The 19,107-nt window shown below is 39.5% G+C and overlaps 1 protein-coding gene across 4 annotated transcripts in view; it reads left to right on the forward strand.

The window, feature by feature from the left end:
- syt7b (synaptotagmin VIIb) overlaps nt 1-19,107 on the forward strand; it is a 144,901-nt gene that overhangs the window by 90,734 nt on the left and 35,060 nt on the right. For 3 of the 4 annotated variants that reach the window (XM_036130805.1, XM_036130807.1, XM_036130806.1), the window contains 2 exons: nt 5,534-5,734; nt 13,255-13,602. In XM_036130805.1, the coding sequence (XP_035986698.1) occupies nt 5,534-5,734; nt 13,255-13,602 (549 nt within the window). The remainder of the gene's footprint in view (nt 1-5,533; nt 5,735-13,254; nt 13,603-19,107) is intronic. The other variant, XM_036130809.1, reaches the window with a different exon arrangement.

The raw sequence follows: 19,107 nt of genomic DNA on the forward strand, positions 1-19,107 counted from the left end.
TTCACCTGTATACACAATACTGCCAAAAGTATTCGCTCACCTGCTTTGTCTTGCCTATCAACTTAAGGGACGCTCCATTCTTAATCCATAGGGGGTCAATATGATGTTGGTCAACCCTTTGCAGCTATAACAGGCCCATGTTTTCTAGGAAGGCTGTCCACAAGGTTCTGGAGAGTGTTTATGGGAATGTCTGACCATTCTACCTGAAGCACATTTGTGAGGTCAGACACTGATGTTGGACAAGAAGCTCTCAGTCCACGCTGTAACTCATCCGAAAGTTGTGAGCAGGACCCTGTGCCGGCCAGTCAAGTTTATCCACATCAAACTCTCTCATCCATGTCTCTATGGACCTTGCTGCTTTCAGTGGTGCACCAGTCATGTTGGAAGAGGAAGGGATCATCTCCAAACTGTTCCCACAAAGTTGGAAGCATGGAGTTGTCCAAGATCTCTTGATTTGCCGAAGCGTTCAGAGATCCTTTCACTGGAACTAAGGGGCCAAGACCAGCTCCTGAAAAACAAGCCCACACCAGAACTGAACATCTGAGAGAGACCCATTCCTTCACAAATCATTGTCCAAACTCACTGCATGCCTAGGAGCTTGATTTTTATTTATTTATTTATTTTTACTCCAGCGGCCATAGAAGTGATTGGAACACCTGATTTAGACTATTTGGACGGTTTTGGCAATATCGTAAATACAGTATCTCTCATAGATTTTTTGTAACATATCTGCAAATTGTGCCTGTAGCGTAAAGATGTAAATGTCAGTAAACCCCACACAGTGGATCTAAACTTTAATTCAGGTTCCTTGGGTTTGAACTCAACAAGATTAAATACTCCAAAAAAATTGTTATTCACTTGAATTGTAAAGGATAAACATCACACGTGTGTTATTAAGTTATTATTGAAATCGATCATAGCATTTGGCCTTTTAACCAGAGTCTGTATACTTAACCAAGCAGCATTTCTGTGGATTTCTAGTAGCTTTGCTGCTTTTTGAAGCTGAACCTAAACATCTAGTAATTGTAGGAAGCTTTGGCAGATGTGTCTCGTTCCCAGTGAACAGCTCTCCTGGTCCGTTGCCAGTCTTCATGCCTAGCAGCTGGCCAAAGTTTTCTGATCAATCTTACACTTTGGCTTTCCACCAGAAAACAAATGTGCACATTTCTTAAAATATCCATCTGTTCTTTAAGCTGTTGTTTGATTTTACTCTTCACAGTTTTCTTTTTATCGGTCTTGTGTTTGTATATGTGCGAGGTCTGTACGTTTTCCCGTCTCACCTCCTCTTCCTCCCCTCGCTCTGTGTTCTGTGCTTGTTGTGACTACTCCCACTTTAGCTCGTAGTACTCTAAATGCTGTAAGGCTTCCTGATAGCCCTCCTGAGTATAGTCTGACTGAGCTCTGTTCCAAAAATAGTCGCCGGGCCTCCTTTGTAAACAGCAGAGCAATTAGGTGTTTGGATGGTTAAAACGTCTGCTTTGTATCAGCCTCCACTCCATCATTTAGATGCATCTCACACGCTCACAGAGGCATCAGGTGAACCCGCTCATTCTTATCCTCTCTAATTACAACTCACTTGACTCTTTCTAAACCTCCAGGTGATCAATTACTCCGTCTGTGCGGTGACGTTGAAAATATTGTAAACCCAGCGAGGAGTGCCGATTGCGGCCTTTGTCACGACCGTATTGCATTATGCTATCAACGCAAGTGCTTAGTTTTGATTGGCATTTACTAGCTGGTGAGAATGTCATTTCTGAAGTGATCCATTAGCCATATGTTAAACGACTGCAGCACGTTTTAGTTTGCTTTCGCTGTAATTCAAATGTACATTTTAGAGGTAATTTTAAATGCAGGTGACAGAAAAGGAGAAGTAAGAAAAACCTTAAAAGACGATGAAGATGTTGGAGATCATCTTTAGATATCTGCAAGTATGCAAACCAAATGTACCCCTTCATTAAGTAAAAATAATTAGTTTGACCTTCAGCCAGCACTTAATGTCTAAATGTTGTCAGACTTACCCTCCTGTTGTGCAGCTGTTGTCGTGTGGTTTGTTTGGACTCCAGAGGTCCCCCGGACTAAAGTCAGCGTTCAGTCTGTACTCGTTTCTGTGGCTTTCCGTCCAGGTCTGCGGGTGTGAATTTGTAGCATGCTGAGTAATATTTATTCTTTTCTTGCAGGGAGGCTTTGGTGTTAAACATTAGATTAAAGCGCTGCAGGTGTGTGAGATTACAGACATTAGTGCTCCCGTGCTCTCATCACCTGCATCTGCAGCCGCAAAACCCGAGAATGATGCATCGGCATAATTACGAAGCCGTGCTGCCCACTTCAACCAGCCAGCAGGTCGATCATCGCTGTAGCTTTGCGTGAGATAAAATTGCCACATTTCTTTCTATTTAAAATCCTGAGAACTGTGAAGCTACAAAAGCATAGGTTTCCCACATGTAACATTTACTCTCTCCAGAAAAGTCTGTGCGGGAAAAATCCCCCACTAAAACTTGTTTTTAATCTTCACACGAAAAAATAGCAACACATTTTTTGTACCTGCTGCTATTTTTAAAATACTGTGATGGCAAAAAGTAAGTACACCTACTTTGAGTTTCAGGTTTCTCCATTTAGGGCATAAAGACATTATCTTAACATGAAATAAATGCAACCACTTTAAAGAAAAACATTAAACCAAGATAGTGTTTATTTTACAAGAACTTATTCAACATGCAGAGGCAATTTGTTCCTTATCCTAGCCTTGCTGTTTTATAATAATTTGGATAATTGGAAGCATTGAAATGTTGCTTGAAGATCTCGGCTTACCAACTCTGGACCGTAAAGCTGTGTGTTGGCAAAAGGACAAAGAAAATACAATGCCACGACATTCGATTTCAGCATTTTGTCAACCTCAAATAGTTCAGATCAAACAATGTTTAAAGAGAAAATTCAAATAAATGCAAAACATGTTGCTTAAAATTGTATGCCATTTATTAGGGTAAGAAATCTATCCAAATTAAACTGACCCTTTGTGAAAATTCCCTACCCCTCCATGTTAATTTATGGATTACCTTGATTGACCATATTGTTTTATTCAGTTTTCCAAGTCAAACGCAGGTCTGATTACTTCCAGACCTTTGGAACCTCTCTGCCAACATGATGTAGGCTAAGAGATCACTAAAAACAAAACCTAGCATGCCCCCATCTGAAAGCAAGTCAAGGATTTTCTTTCCTGGGCTGAAGACAGTGTTCATTCTTCAACAATAAGAAACAGGCCAGGCAAAAACTGTTTCCATGGGAGAGTTTTAATGTGAAAACGCCACGAACCGGAATGAAAAACAAAGGCCAGTCTCATATTTAACAACCACGACTGTTGATGACCAAGACTTTTGGGAAAATATTCTGCAGAAGGGTAAGAATAAAGGGGAATATTTGTGAAGGTGTTTGTAGGGTTTCATGTGGTGTAAAAATAACACAACATTTAGATAAGGATCATGCCTCACAGTATGATGGCCTTGGAGTGCTTTGCTTTTTCAGGACAATTTGCCGTAATAGGTGGAACCATGAATTCTGCTTTTTAGTTGATATCCCTGAACGACAATGTCTGGCCATAAGTTTGCTGCCTTAAACTCAAGCACACATTGTTAATGCAGCAGGACAATGAAGCTTTGCCCCGGGTTCCACTGAATGCTTTCCACCAGGCACCATTTCCACCGGGAGTGATTCAGAGCACAGCGCCGCTACACGTTTGGACTCAAATCCCGCGAGGTTTGCATCACCGCGTGATAGTAGTGTATTTTAAAGAAGAGAATCCGGCGAGCGCCGGCGCTTCTGGGACGCTTCGAAAATGTGCCGCACCACGCTGGATGGAACCGCTCTGACTGTCTAGAGTTGCAGTGACCAGCCGCGAAGGCACGGCACTCCCGCACCGTTCCCACGTTCAGTGGAACCCCGAGGTTAGGAGTGGCCTCGGCATCGCCCAGACTGGTCTATTCAAAATCGGGATTCAAATCCAATTGACATGGTAAGGCATGAACTCAAATAGTGGACACATTCATGCTTGAAAATCCCTGCAACACAGTTTAATTAAATTCAGTCTACTAGAAGAGCTGGCCTGCATTCCCTCTCAAGGATGTAGAAGACTCTTTGTATCTATCAGAAATGTTTGACTGCAGTTGTTGGATCCAAGGTTGCCAAAGCCAGTTGTTAATTTAAGTAGGCAATTGCTTGCCAGGTTAGTTTGAACAAATATTTCCCCTTTTAAATTACTATTCAGAAACTGCATTTTTAACCTACACCAGTTGTTTTTGTGTGATTTGAACGTTTGTGTGGTGATCTGAAACATGTTCATTTAACACATGAAAAAACAACTCTGAGGGATGGGGGACACTTTTTCATTGCATTAAACTCCAACAGAGGGAAAAAAAAGCAACTGCTTCATTTGTTAAATGTGGGAAGGGGTTGCATGAACAAATTGGAGCTTATCATTAATCACTGAGGTTGCTAATCTTCCAGGGAGTGATTTGACCCAGGTTTAGACCACACATTTATCAGAGAAATATTAAAACCTTCAGGAGTTATATCTAATATCTAGAGCGCTCAGTTACCACGGTAAATGTTAATGGTGCAGTTTGTGTAAAACAAATATACATATCTGACTTTAAGGAACTACAGTAAAAAAGTCTGCTCCTTTCAGAAACAACATAATAGCACTAAATACTAGAGCTCATTAAAACACCTGAGACCAAAGACATTAAATAGTTTTCTTACTGGGTGAAGATTATAGTAAGCATTTTATTGTAAACACTTCACACCAGTTTTTAAGCCTGATAGCACGAAACTAATTATTTTCTGCTTGAAATGTAGCCACATGACTTTGGCACCTTGCATTAATTCAATCGACTATAAACACCTTTGTTTCCCAAAGTAATTCAGTGTACAATGTGAAACCATCTGTCTAACAGCTCAAGCTCGGCCACAAAACTGGGCAATACAGCAGCACAATGAACCGAGAAATGGCAGCAAAACTGCAACTGAAAGACGAAAATCACCAAGATGCCCGCATGAGTCAAGCAAATAAATTAGACATTTTTGACCGCCTTCGCTTACTGCAACGTGAGAGACTGGCCACACAATACAAAAGATGATTGCTTCAAGTTATTGCTGCTAAAAGTTGTTGAAACTATTAAATCAACAGGTTTGTTTCGGTGTTCAGATTCTCTTTTGTATTCTGCTTTAATGTTGGTTGTATTTACCTAGTTTTAGGATCTATTAGGAGTCCGGGGATTATTTTATGTTCTCCTGTGTAAGACATTGAAACTGAAAGAAGATCTGCCTACTTTTTTTTTTTTTTTTTTTTTTTACCAGAACTGAGACGTACCGTTTTGAGTCATATGAAATGTATTTTTCCCAGTTTGACTTTCTTAACTGAAAACCTTTTTGCTCTTGGGCCTTGTACGTTTGTGCGTCTGTCTCTCGTCTATCCTCTCGTGATCCTTTCTTCTCGTCCATCCGTGTCTGTATGTCCCTGGTCCCACGTCGTATCTCCCAGTGGGGCCGTGGATAGGGGTGGGCAGGGCGGAGCTGGACCCTCTCCGGGGGTCAGCGACAGCGGGGGTGGCGCTTGCTCCAATGCAGGGGAGGGGCCAAGTCGCAGCGACAGCATTCGGAGCATGGTGACGGGGGGCAGCAAGGCCGGGCGCTGGCAGACGGTCCAGAGCCACATGCATGCCGGAGGCCTGCGGTTTGGCAAGTGAGTGGCGCATGGTGACACGGGGTACGCATGAGTGGGCTACAGTGGGCACAACAGGAGCATGGTCTGGATATCACAGAAGTGAGTTTACAAATGAGTGGAACACCTGCATGCACTCTCAAAGATTCAGGTAAAGCTATGATTACATGACTGAGTAGGCTTGCTTAGAAGCTGACTGCTCTGAAGTTTGAAATCTCAGAGGAAGGAAATCTCAGAATGGAAATCTCAGAATGCTTAAAAAAAAAGCTTCACTTGTTAAAACAAATAAAATGTTATACATTTTGGCAAACCAGCAAATTTCTTGGATTGAAGAAAATTCACAAAGGGGTGTTTTAATCGAAGCTATTTTCTGTGACACTTTGTAAAAACTCAAATAAAACTAACCAGCTGCAAATCTTTGGAAATTGAGTGTTTGTTTGTGTTGAACAGATCGTAAACTCTGATTTTGTTTCTCGAACCAAACTGAGATTTTGTACGTGCTCTATGTTGAAATGTAGTAATACAACACTCTTGATTCCTTCAACAAAGTAAGATTTGTCTGTAAAACAATACTTTATTTTGTCTTGAAGCGTACCCTACAAAAAGTGGATATGCATTGATATCTTTGTTTTCATTACCACTTTAGATTGTTGGGTCATTTTTACAAATCAAGCACAGGGGAAAGGGATAAATGTGAATATTTTAGTCTGTATCTACATTTCTTTGCTTAATTTTTACCACCATCTGTGTCAGGTGTGGGTCTCTACTGCAGTGAGACCCCATCCAACAGGCACAATACCTTGTTGGCACGCAAAGTGTGTATTCGTAAAAAATGGCTGTAGGAAATACCAACCAAACAATATTGAACTCCAAACAGACCCTACAATATTATTATTGCTCACAATAATATTATGCAGCAGACTCGAAAATCTATGTATTTTTAAAAATTTTAAAAATACATAGATTCTACTTTTTGCATTAGTCTCTTCCTCTTTGACATGAGCTGATATTGGTGCAGACACGAGGGTCCTGATGTAGCTACCCAAAGAGAGAAACCACAGCAGTCGCCCTCAATAAAAGCAGTGTACTTAGAATGAATGTTTGATGTCTGTTAAATTTAGAATATTCTGTTTCTGACAGCGAGCCAGTCCGGGACATCTTACATCCCTAGGACCTGATGTAGCCCAAGAGATGTAAGATGTGTAGGTCTAATCTTGATCAACCCTAAAACCACATTTTTAGATCAATTGATGACTTTTTGTGCACTACCTTTCTATCGTTTCAACCGCTTTGTTTATACACATGGCAATGTTTTCCTCCTAATGCCTTCACAGCTAAATCTTTTCTGGAGGTCATTTACAGATTCACTGTCCTTTTTTTAATGTAGATATTTGCTTCACATAGAATGTTTTTTTTTAAATGTACTCAAGTTTGCACATAAAGCTTGATTCAAGGCGCTGCAGCTAGTTGATTGTCCCATTTTAAAGGATAGTTATGTCCACAGGAAATGCCAAAATAAATGAACCATATAAATGTTCAACGCTCACATATCTAAATATGAGGATGACGTTTAATGTATTAATCACGTTTTGTTTAAATGGATGCCAACTTTGTTTGATCAAGACGTTTGCCCAGAAGGTAATTGATTTGCTGAACTTAAAGGAACTATACCTGATTCTCTACAAATTTCAACCGTGAGTGAGAACAGTTTAGTTTGAACCATAAGCATAAGAAACCCTCAACATGCACAAGACAGAACATGTGCCTCAAGCTCGTACAGAATCCCCTGGAGGACTTCGTTGGGGGACTTTTCTTTGTCTTCTTTGACATAAATGGCTACGTCTTGTGTAAATTATATTTGCTCGGCAACAGCTCAGTTTACTGTTGTGCCATTGGCAGAGAATGACGTCCAAAGTTTGTTGCTTATTCCTACAAAAAAACAAAAAACTGTGATTAATTAGTCAATTGTTATGATACAATAAAATGAAACATAATACATTGCGTAAAAAAAACATTTTTCTTAACCAAAGAAATTGAAATTGAGGTATAGTTCTTTTAATCTGACTTTGTTCCTTCCCTAACCACACTTTTGTTACTGTTGTCTAATTTGCATATAATGCTTGAGTTAGGGCACCACAACACGCTTGTTGGTCCAATTGAAAAGAGTGATCATGTCCACAGAAAATGCTATTTCAACAAAAACACACCCACATAAAGTGATTGTGACTACTATTATTATTTATTTCAATACCTTTAATTCCAAAAACACAAGTGTGTGTCTAGCAGCACTTTTCAAAGCAAGTAAAGCCTTGCCTAGATTTTGATGGCAAGTAAGTGAGAGCACAAAAAATGCAGAAATGACAAACAGGTGCAGCGTAATTACACTACAGAAGCTTCACATTAGACCTCCCTTTCACTTGTTGTTATGCAACTCTTTATTATAATACCGTCTCCTTGTGATGATTGAATAGACTGATTAGAAACTGACTTCAGAATCTTTATTTGCCCCTTGACTGGACTGAAGACTCTCAACACGTAACGGTTAAATAATTTGGAGACGCATAACGCATCTGTTTAAAAAATGGAGACACACAAAGGCAAAATAAAATCAAGCCATACATGAACATTATTCACCACTTATGCAATTAGCTTCCTCATTCCGCAACAGAAAAGCTCCGAACTTCGTCTCTTCCATTGAGCGCTTTGCATAGATGTCAACAAAGCTCTTAACACATCTGTGAACTTCACAGATTTTGTAAATCTGGGTTTAATTTTGTGTGTGCGCCTTCTTAACAACTTGTAAAATGACATATTTGCACCTAAACTTAAGTTTTATTAAAGAAAGTTGTGTCGTGCCTTTTCTCCATCACTTGTCTGTTTTGTTCTTGTCTTAGTTCTCCTTTTTTGGTCTCTCTGTGTATCCATTTCTCCTCTTGGAATTGGTTTCTATTTTGGGGCATTTCCCTCTTCTCCTCCTCCCTGTGTCACCCCCACACTTTCTTTTCACTCTTCACTGTCAAGATTTTTTTTTTTCAATCTCCTTGTTTTTTCACCCTCCTCAATTTCCCTTAATTACGAAATCATTCAAGGTTTATAGTCATCTTAATTGACTTTCAAGCAAGAAGAAATGTGAAAATAACCCTCTAAGTCACTAATGGGATTCAGCAGATCAAGAGCGCTCATTGCTCAGGGCGTCTGAATGAATGTGACGGTTGCTGTAGAGATATATTCCAAAGACAACAAAACACACAGCATCTTAACAGACAAATAGATACACAAAATCACTATAAGCAAAGGACTCTCTGTTTTATCACCAATGCATTTCCCAAATGAGAAAAATCTGTGTCAGATTTGTGTCATTAGAGAAACTGGCTAAATTTATCAGCCCAGGAACTGGCTCCCAGATGTCTGGCCTAATGTCACCATCAATCCAGCCAGAAGTATTGATTTTTCATGATGTTACTTCATGATAACATGACTGTTGAACCCACAAATAATATAAAATGTAAAACTTGTCAGCTGACCTTTTTGTTTATGCTTCCTTTTGATCGTAGCATAGCTGCAGTTTTGATTTGCACAGTTAACTGCTGATATAGTAATTCCTTTTTTTCATGAGCGTGTTGCTATATTTTCAGGTTTAGTTTATGTTTTCTTCCTGAAGAACATAAAAGATAACAGCTCATTCTTTGGTAAAACATTGTTTATAAGAAGTTACTCTCAAAGCAACATATTAATAGTTTAGTTGACCACACAAATCTTTTTTTTTTTGTTAATTAGGATGGATCTTGTTATTTTTTAATTGATAATTTCCTCGATTAATTATTCGATCCTTTCACTGAGTTCTTAGTTGCACTGGAACGTGACCATATGTGACTGCTCGCTCTTTCAATTACTATTTTAGCCATATGTGCACGCTGGTATTTTTGGGTTGTCCTGTATGGTGTTCTTCCTTTTTCCTTCATACTGTGAGAGAGGTTTAAAAATAGGAGTGCAAAAACTAAAGAAATAAAGCAGTGATGCATGCAGTGAATGGAAATAGATAATTTCTCACTTAGGTTTACACATGATGCAAAGGTAGCATCAGTATGTAGATAATTAATAAGCCTTAATAAATGTTTTACCTGTAACTGACTACTCTATTAAAGTTGCATCAAAATCTTATAAGTTTTATTAAATATATATTTTTTTATTTTTATCAGTCTTAGATGTTTAAAAGTATTTGTTCTTTGTCAGAGAGCCTAAATTAAACATTTGCACCGCAATGTTGGAAATATTATTTCTCAGAAGGCCAATTTTAGAACTTCATTTGTAAATGATATGATTATATTGCAAAGTTTCCATGCATAATTTGGATTTTGTAAGTAACTTTCTAAACTGTACTGAAAGTTTGGAAAAGAAAAATGTAGGACTGAATCACATCAGCTCTGGTTGCCTTGAAATGCTGCTAATAATGCCCCTATTATAGAGTCCAACCTCAAGCAAAGTTTGGACTTCAGCTGGTGCAGTCCTGGTACTACAGTGTGGGTAGTTTAATGGGAAACATGAAACCACAGCTTCATACTCATATACATTGCATTTTTTCAATCTAATAAAAACGGCATCTGGAACAAAAGATTATTTAGTTTAAAGCAGCACCATATAAGTTTGACCTAATGTTTAGCTTAATTGACATATGTTAAATGATTTTTCAGGTCAATATACAGCTCTTGGCCCATATGGATGCTCTGTTCAGGCTGCCCTTCTCAAAAGCTTGCCTATGTAACTTGAGAGGTGCAGATCCAGCTCTGATTGGGTCACGTGACCTAGGGCGTCACTTAACGGCAGCCTGAGCTCCCCTAAAACACGAAAGCTAACCTTACATGCTTCTACTTTTCTCATCCTTAAGTCAAAATTCAGTAAATAAAGTTCACAAACCTGCATGTCAGCTCCTCTCCTCTGCTGACATTCCTGCAGTATTGCATAAATAGATGATTGAACCTGTTTCTGCCCCATCCTTCTCTTCAACAGCTCCTGGAGCTCCCCCTCCCTCTCCCTCTCCCCTTGGCTCTGCCTCGTCTTTTCCCCCTCTCTCTCCATTGCAATGAGAAACTGAGGAAAATCTAGAGGGGAGAATGCGGCCTTGTCTTCACAAGTAACTCCATGACTTCTCAATCTCCTGGTCCAAAGTGGTCTCCCGTCAGATTCCAAAACACAGAGGCTATTCAATTTTGAGACAGTGCCGTGTTTGCCAGTGGCCTTCATCTGTGCTTAATCTGTAAATTACAGGTCTAGTTCTCCCTAGTGGCTATATGTTACGCAGTGCTGCTTTAATGTAATGTCACCAGAAGAAAGTCTACAATCATGGTCAGACTATAATATGTGTACTTTTATGTATGTCTGCACATGAATAAAAATCCTAGGTCTTTGGTCCTCACAAAAAAAAGAAAGTGAGGACCAAAAGACGTCCTCTTTACATCAAAGTCCTCTGTTTGGTGGTAAAATACAAAAATATGTTCTCATTCAGCAACAAGTGAAATAACAGCATGAGAAAGGGTTTTGGATCAGTGTTTATTTCTCCTTTAGGGTTAATATATTCTTTTCTACTGTTATATTCCCCTTCATCATTTTGTACTCCAATTCCAGACACCGCTGTTGCCATATCCTCCCAGTCTCCTTCCATTTCGTACTCGTAAGCAACCCATTTCATTGTTATGTTGTGAACCACTTCCTACTTAATTTTTCTTTAGTATTTGTGACAAATTTATAATTAACCATAACAATGTTCCAACTTCTCATTTAGTTGAACTCATCTGTCTGTCAATACTCTAGTTTATATAGATCAAGCCAAAATATTACAGCGACCTTGTGCTATCATTGCAATAAACTATGAACACATCTTCAAACAGTTTTTTTTACCTCTTTTTGCACATAAAGACGTAAAAAATTGAAAGGTTGTTGTACATCGGCCAAATGTCCATGAAGAGCTTCCATGCAGCCAGTGATTGGAAATGCAGACATCCACAGGGGTGATTAGTTTACAGATGTGAAGCCCAACATGAAGATGTTAATTGTGCTGAAGGTGTATGTGGAGCTGCTTAGACTTTAAAATTATGTATTCTACACATTTCAAAGATGATGTTATCCCCAAGATTATTTCATTCTAACTAAAACTGCATTTATAGTTGCTGGTGGTGTTTAAGGTTCAGTGACATTATTTTTGTTCATTGCATTTTTGTGTATTTGCTTTACATTGAAACTTAATTAGCATAGAATAATATAGTATAGTCTTTTAACTAATTTACGCAAGAATCTTGTGCGGCGAAGCTCCAATGGATGTTCAGCCAGCCGCCAATTAATAAATTATGAACTTACCCACCATTAGTTCTTTCGACTACTATTTTGCACAATCTGACGCTTGTCTGTTGTCCTATTCTTTGCGCTGGGATCTACGTTCTAAGATCTCCAATTCCCAAAATTGCATACAAAAGGAAGCTATTTTATTACTGCAATTTTTCTAATACATTCATCCACGGTTATACCGTAGGGTACGAGTAAACAAACATTCAAATAAAAGCTAAAGAAAGCCCTTCAGGTGAAACATGCAAAGTTGTGTGTGTGTGTGTGTGTTTGCATGTATAAATGAACTCTAGCATTTATTTGATCCAACATTGCTTTGCGCCTCTGGGTGCTTATCCTCTGGTACTCCGTTGGGTTGAGGCCGAGTTAATACCGAAGAGCTCCGCTAACGCCGCTCAAGTCCAGGCCGTAAATCCTCCCTTACAGCTTTAGCTCCAGACAGAGCTGTTTAGCACGGGCTTACAGCCATCAGAGAGGGCTGTGATTGAGGGGAGGATAAGGAGAGAAGCACCATTACAGGAGTGTTAGAGAAGGAGACCAATAATTAGAGAACAGAATTAAAGAGCAGTGATTGAAGGCGGCGGGGAGATGGAGTGATGCGAGGGCCGAGGACGGGGGGAAAAGATGAATGGACGGGGGAGATGAAGAACTGCTGAGTTTCTGAGCGCAAAGGTAAAACGGGGGAGTGGGAGGACTTGAAAGGACCTTAGAGAAAGACCGATGGAAGCAAAAGTCATCAAGGCAAGAAGGTAGAAGTAGGTCAAAGCTAATTAGAGAAAGCGATAACGTCCAGAAAGAGTTTAGTGCTGCAGATGGATAGGGACGCTCAGCTTAGACTTAAATTCAATCTAGCAGGGGTTTGTTTGCTTGACACAATGTTAAAGCAAGCAAAATTAAATGTTTACATTACACCCGTTAAAATCAAAGCACACAAGTACATTTTTATGTAGCCCAGTCTTTATCCAGCTGTTTGGAGGCGATTTAAGCTTCATGAAGATTTTTTTTTTTTGTTTCTGTTGTTCTTTTCTCAATATTCCACATCTTTGCTCTTTTATCCCTACAAACACATTTTTACATATAGGCACTCACATGCTCCACTTTGTTGAGCTTTCATCTTGCACCTTTCAGTCCCTGTTCTGTCTAATTCTAAGCTCTGCCCTGTTGTGTCCGTCTGCTTCCTTCCTGCTGCCCTTTTTCCCGCTCAGTTTCGGGGACACCTCTCTCTCGTCCGCCTCCACTCTGGAGCACATCCCCTCCTCGGCGGTCGCGCGCCCCCGCCCTCTGGTCCGCCAGCAGAGCCTCCAACAGCCCCTCACTCACCAGCCCCCTCCGGGTCCCAACGACCCCCCGGTCACCTCACAGAGTCTGGGCCAGCTGCACACGGGTCCAGGCGGCGGGGGCCACCGCGGGGGCCCGCGGGGGGTCCGGGGGAGTCCGGCTGGAGCTTCCAGGCACAGAGGGACAGGGGCTGGCCGGTCACGGTCAAATCCAGGAAGCTGGGACCACATGATGGAGCAGATCCGCCACAGAGGTCTGGACGTCAAGTCTTTCCTGTAAGTGTCATGAAGCCGTCTTCTCTATAAGATCTTAACGTGCATAATGTGGATATGTGTTCAGATGCCCTCCTGCTTTAGTGATTCTCACTAAGTTCTAAATGATAGAAATCCTGAAAACTACATTCAAATAGTTTGTCGAATAAACATAAAAAATGTCGGTAAGAAGTTTCACGTCTATTTTGGTTTCCTCTTCAGATGATTCTATTCAGATTCAGCTATTTTGATCTCACTTCATTTGTCCAGACGCTTTTATAAGTTTCACTACTACTTGGTCTTACTTATTGTTATGTTGAACAAGCCATCCTTCTTACTTTTAACCTGGTTAAATTGAGAACCAGCAGTAGTAAAGTAGTTGAGTCAATTCAAATGCAGTAGATCAAGTTGGTTCAGTTTGGTTCTGTCATTAAATTATTAAGAAATACAGAATTATGAACCGAAATAATTGATTGGAAAATCGTTCATTTTATTTTTTATTTTCAATTAGGCAACCAATTAGAATGTGTCATTTAACAGACCTAAATATATTGTTTCTGAATGTTAGGAATTATTGTTAGTGGGTTTTTTCAGTATTCCCTCAGAATTTAAATGATAAATGTGAAATATTTAAATTCCCCAAGCAAATATGTGCTCATTTAATTAAAAGAACAAGGCAAGACCAGCTGAAGCTATCATATATCTATTAATTAATTTGTAATGTCAATCTGACACCATAGTGCATCTTAATAATTAATAATTATGCTATTTAGTGCAGCGTTAATGACTAGAATTAAATTTTGATTGTAACTGTTTATAGGTTACGGATCTGGTGAGATGTGCTGTATGTAGTTTCAGTGATTTGTACAAACATAAGACATGCAGGAACTGGACTGTATTAGTAAAAATAGCACGTGTCAGTGCTGGAAATGTTTAGATAGATATTTCTGTGTTTACGTTTTACATTAGGATTGTATTTCTCCAGGTTCTTGTTTGTTTATGGCATTTTAGTTTCTCTTTTCCGTGCAGCTTGTCCCCGCATACTCATCTCACAGCTGGCTGCACACAGAACACAGAGGATGCTTTCTTTATAGAAAAAACGTAGCTCATTCTCCAGTTTACTTTGATTGGAAAGCATTTGTTTTACTTTGTGTATGTTTAACAATTTTTTGCTGGTACATTTATGATTTGGAAGTAAGGAAAAAAGAAGGTCAGCTCGCCTAGGTTCACATTTTGTGAACATATGTATGATGAGCTCAAAAACAAAACAACGATATAATCAAGTCAGTAAACGACTGACACTGACAACATGTAATCATGTCGTTGCTTGTGAAGTCAGTCCTGGGAAATAGATGAGCATGCAGCATCTTAGATTTAACTTGCACAACATTTGACTTTCGAAGAAATGAAACCAATATTAGAGCGAATGAAAGCGTCAATGTAATATTTAAATAAGCACTCTTCTGGTGACGTGTGTGTTTGTATGCCAGAAATCCTGGTCCTAACCCTATTTATGTATCACATGTTTGAACTGCTACAGGGACTGCTACAGGGACTGGCACTTTAACAGCATATCAAGTTAACTCCCTGGATACCCTTATAGTATTTTATCGCTTCATTTCTTTGTCTACAGTTAACGCTCTAAAAAGGATGGGCTGCATTTGTAGTCATTTCCATTTATTGCAGTAGCCTGGATTAAAATAAAGTGCAACCAAGTGCCTTCAAAGGTCACCTAATTAGCAAACAGAGTCCACCAGTGGGCAATTTAATCCTGGCATAATTGCAGATGTTCTGTGAAGGCCTTGGAGGTTTGTTAGAGAACATTAGTGAACAAACTGCATGCTAACGAACAAAGGACACACCAAAAAAAGATCAGGGAGATATTTGTAGAGAGGTTTAAAGCATGTTTAGGTTGATAAAGAAAACGCCTAAACTTTAGACGCGAAGCCCTGCTCAATCAACCATCAAATATGGGGGCAGTGTGGGAAAACTGTAAACAAACTGAGACATATTGTAGTTCTCCACCTAAACTGACTGGCAGGACAAAGAGAGCATTGCTCAGAAAAGGAGGCAAGTGACGTACATTAACTCTGGAGGAGCTGCAGCTCAGGTAGGAGAACAATTTGGCAGGACAACTATTAGTTTTTATTCCACAGATATAGATGTTTGAAGCCACTATCCTGAAAACCTGAAAACACCACCCCATCCGTGGATAACGGTGTTGGCTGCATCATGCTGTGGACATTCAGTCCTTCAGCAGGGAAACTGGTCAGAGTTTATGGGACGATGGTTTGAGCCAAGGAGTGGTTAATCACAGTTAATTCACTATTTAATAGGGAAGGTTTTTTTTTCTTTTTACAGAAAAAAGGTTGGTTGGCCAAGGTTGTTTGAATGGCAGTTTTCATTCATCATTTGAAGACCTGGATTTTCTTTGTAGGTTGTTTTTAAATTGTGTTTGAAAATTTGGAAGAGTGACAAAAAGAAATAAAAGAAGGGATGTTTTTAAAAGGTACTATACTTTTTCACGGCACTATATGGGAGGCACTTTGCAATGAGAAATCCATTCCCCTGGGCGAGTGTAGGAGCTCGGTGCCCATTGTAAGATTTGTTTCTTATCTGTTCATAATTATTGCGGCTGAAGTTTAGCATCTTCACATTTTATCCTTGTAATAAAGGGCAGAATCTGTTTATTGAGCAAAGGCCTACAAGAAGTAGTGATTTTTTTCATCCAGTTGTCTGTGAGAAAACCTTGATCAGACTTTGTACCTTTAAAATCATTGCCTTTAGTTGTCAAAGGATGGATCAACACTTTGTCATTTGGAGAGAGCTTCTATCTCAAGTGGAGAAGTTTAGATATGTCCTTTTCTAGTTCACCGGAGGAGGAAGATCAGAGCGGAGTATCGACATGTGGAGCTGGGCAGCGTCTTCTGTTAAACTGTGTCAGACTGTTGTCAAGCTGTTGATTTACCACCAAATCCAGCCTTCATTTGATCAAAGACGATGTTTTGTATTCAACAGGATCAACTCCCAACGAAAAAGATCTTTCTTCATATGCTGGCTTTTCTTTTCGTTAGGGATGAGGTGATGAGTTCTGTTATTTAGGACTGGCTCAAGGTAGAAATGCTGCCCATACACAACGCTATGGCTTCTCATGTCACTTAAAGCAGTTACAGAGGAGATGGTAGTTATATTTTTAGCTGCTTCCTATCAATTGAGAGCATGTTATATACATCCACTGCAGACATGACACCGAAATATGAACTTATATGAAATAAAAGATGTTCTGCTGTGAATAAAATATCTAAGTGAATAGTTTTCCACAAACGCCAAATAAACGATATTATGGCAAAAGTGTAAATTACTTATTGCGTAGACCCTGGTGATTAAGCAATCTCCTAGAAAATTTAACAGTTGCACGTTTATTATTTTGGGTCTAGATTAAAAAGACAAATTCAGATTGAGTGATCCTGCTGGACATTTATGAACAGAAGTAAGCTCTAACCTATTTGACACCATTCCAAAAAAGTAAAAAACAAAACAACTGGACTTGTTTTCCGAAGTTTGAAGACGTTTCGCTTCCTATCGGGAACTTTGGGAGCTTTGATAGGAAGCGAAACGTCTTCAAACTTCGGAAAACAAGTCCAGTTGTTTTGTTTTTTACTTTTCTTTTGGAATGACCGTGACCTGGATGACTGAGAATCTTCACCAGCATATTTGACACAATGCAACAAGGTATTGGTGTGCACACTTGCAGTATTCATGCATCAAATATAAAAGACATTATTCTTACTAATGAGCATTTTCAGTACTAAATAATTCAATAGATAAACTGTTATAAATATTTTGGAAGCTGAAACAGTTTAGACCGTCAGTCTGGAAGCTTATTAAAACCTAAAAAAGTGGAGAGAAATGCTGAGCACAGAATCTGTGTACAGGCCGAGCTATTTTAGTCTGGTCAAAACTGATAGTCACATAGAACCAAAAACTTAAAGGAAAGCAAAACTGAATGTGAAAATGTCAAGGCCCAAATGAATAGAAGACAAATATGTAACCAAAGTATTAAGGTAATATTAGAAAGAATTTGCACAGTCATCCTTCCATCCAAAATCTATACCTACGTAGTTCTGTCAGGGTCTGGGTTGTAAAGCCCAGCCTGACTGAGAAGAGTGGACCCGCACGTTCACTTCTGAGAGAAATTCAGGCTGGCTAATTCACCTAACATGCATGATTTCAGGCTTTGCACGGGAAGAACGTGAGGAAGCAACAGTGCTTTTCGCTCTGGCACTTTGCAGCCCCAGAATACTGTATATACAGAGCAAGATATGATGAATATATGTTGGAGATGAGCCGTTTAGAATGTGAAATTGGGTGCAATGTTGAATATCGGGAGGCAAAACAGAAAACACAAGTGGGGACCTGTAATAACATGAAACAGGAAGCAAAACGTACTGAAGATTCAGTCGGACAAAGTGACAAAAAAGTGTCAAAATCTAATTCACCTTAAACACAAAAACCAAGATGAAAGCCTGTTGCGAGTATATTAGCTGACAATAATTAAACATAAAGCAACACGGGCTCACTGTGCAGATAATCAGTGATAATCAAAGGTTTTAAGGCAAACCATTTTCCATGCACCATTAGGTGAAGAGGACAGCTGCTGGAGTGCAGAGGCTCTTGATTGTTTGAGTTACGGAGCCCAGAGAGAACTCCTCCGCTGCTTGACTTCAATGATAAATTACAGATGATGTGCTCTACCTCACCTGCCTCCCGTCCTGACCGTAAACATACACTCTAGCACGCATCGATAACCAAACCTCTTCCCTTCTGCGTTTTTTTTTGTTTTTGTTTTTTTTTGTCTCCGGGCTCCAAAACCATATTGAGGTTTCATTGCTTGCAGTTTCTGTCCTTATGAATGTCAATGGAGTAAATATATAAATTAGTTTTTGACTCCCCACGGTGAATGGGAGAATATCATGCATTTCTCAACTTCTGGTACGAACAACCAAAATTTGTATCTTGTGTCACCTTGCTTTCTTTCCGGCTCAATAGATCTGCTGTAGGTGGTAATGATTTCAGCATCCTTTGGTCAGGGCACGCGTGTCTTTTACTGTTGTCTATACAAATTGAGTCAGCCCATCAATGAGCATCATGAGGGTCCTGTTTATGCATCCCCAGCGGGCTACTGCCTCTTGAGTGCAAATATGTTCCTCTTGCTGTCAATACTTCTTCTTCAAACAGCATCGAATTAAGGACAGGAGTGCTTTGCAGAGGGCGCATGGCAGCTAGAAAAAGAAAGAACTGTGATATTTGCAGAGATGAGAGAACGAAGATCAGTGGGAAAATAAGCAGAAAACATCAAAAGACGACAAAATAAGTTTCATTTTTTCAGAAGCTTTTGATCCACCTTACTTTTCTTCATACTTTTAAGCTTTTGGCACACTTTCATGTCTGTCTTGGTGTTTGCCTAATCAGTGAAGGATTTAATTTACTATTTGGAGGTTTTGTTTGAATTATTGTTTTAATCCAGTT

The sequence above is a fragment of the Fundulus heteroclitus genome, unplaced genomic scaffold (assembly GCF_011125445.2).
Source record: "Fundulus heteroclitus isolate FHET01 unplaced genomic scaffold, MU-UCD_Fhet_4.1 scaffold_38, whole genome shotgun sequence".
Lineage (NCBI taxonomy): Eukaryota > Metazoa > Chordata > Actinopteri > Cyprinodontiformes > Fundulidae > Fundulus > Fundulus heteroclitus.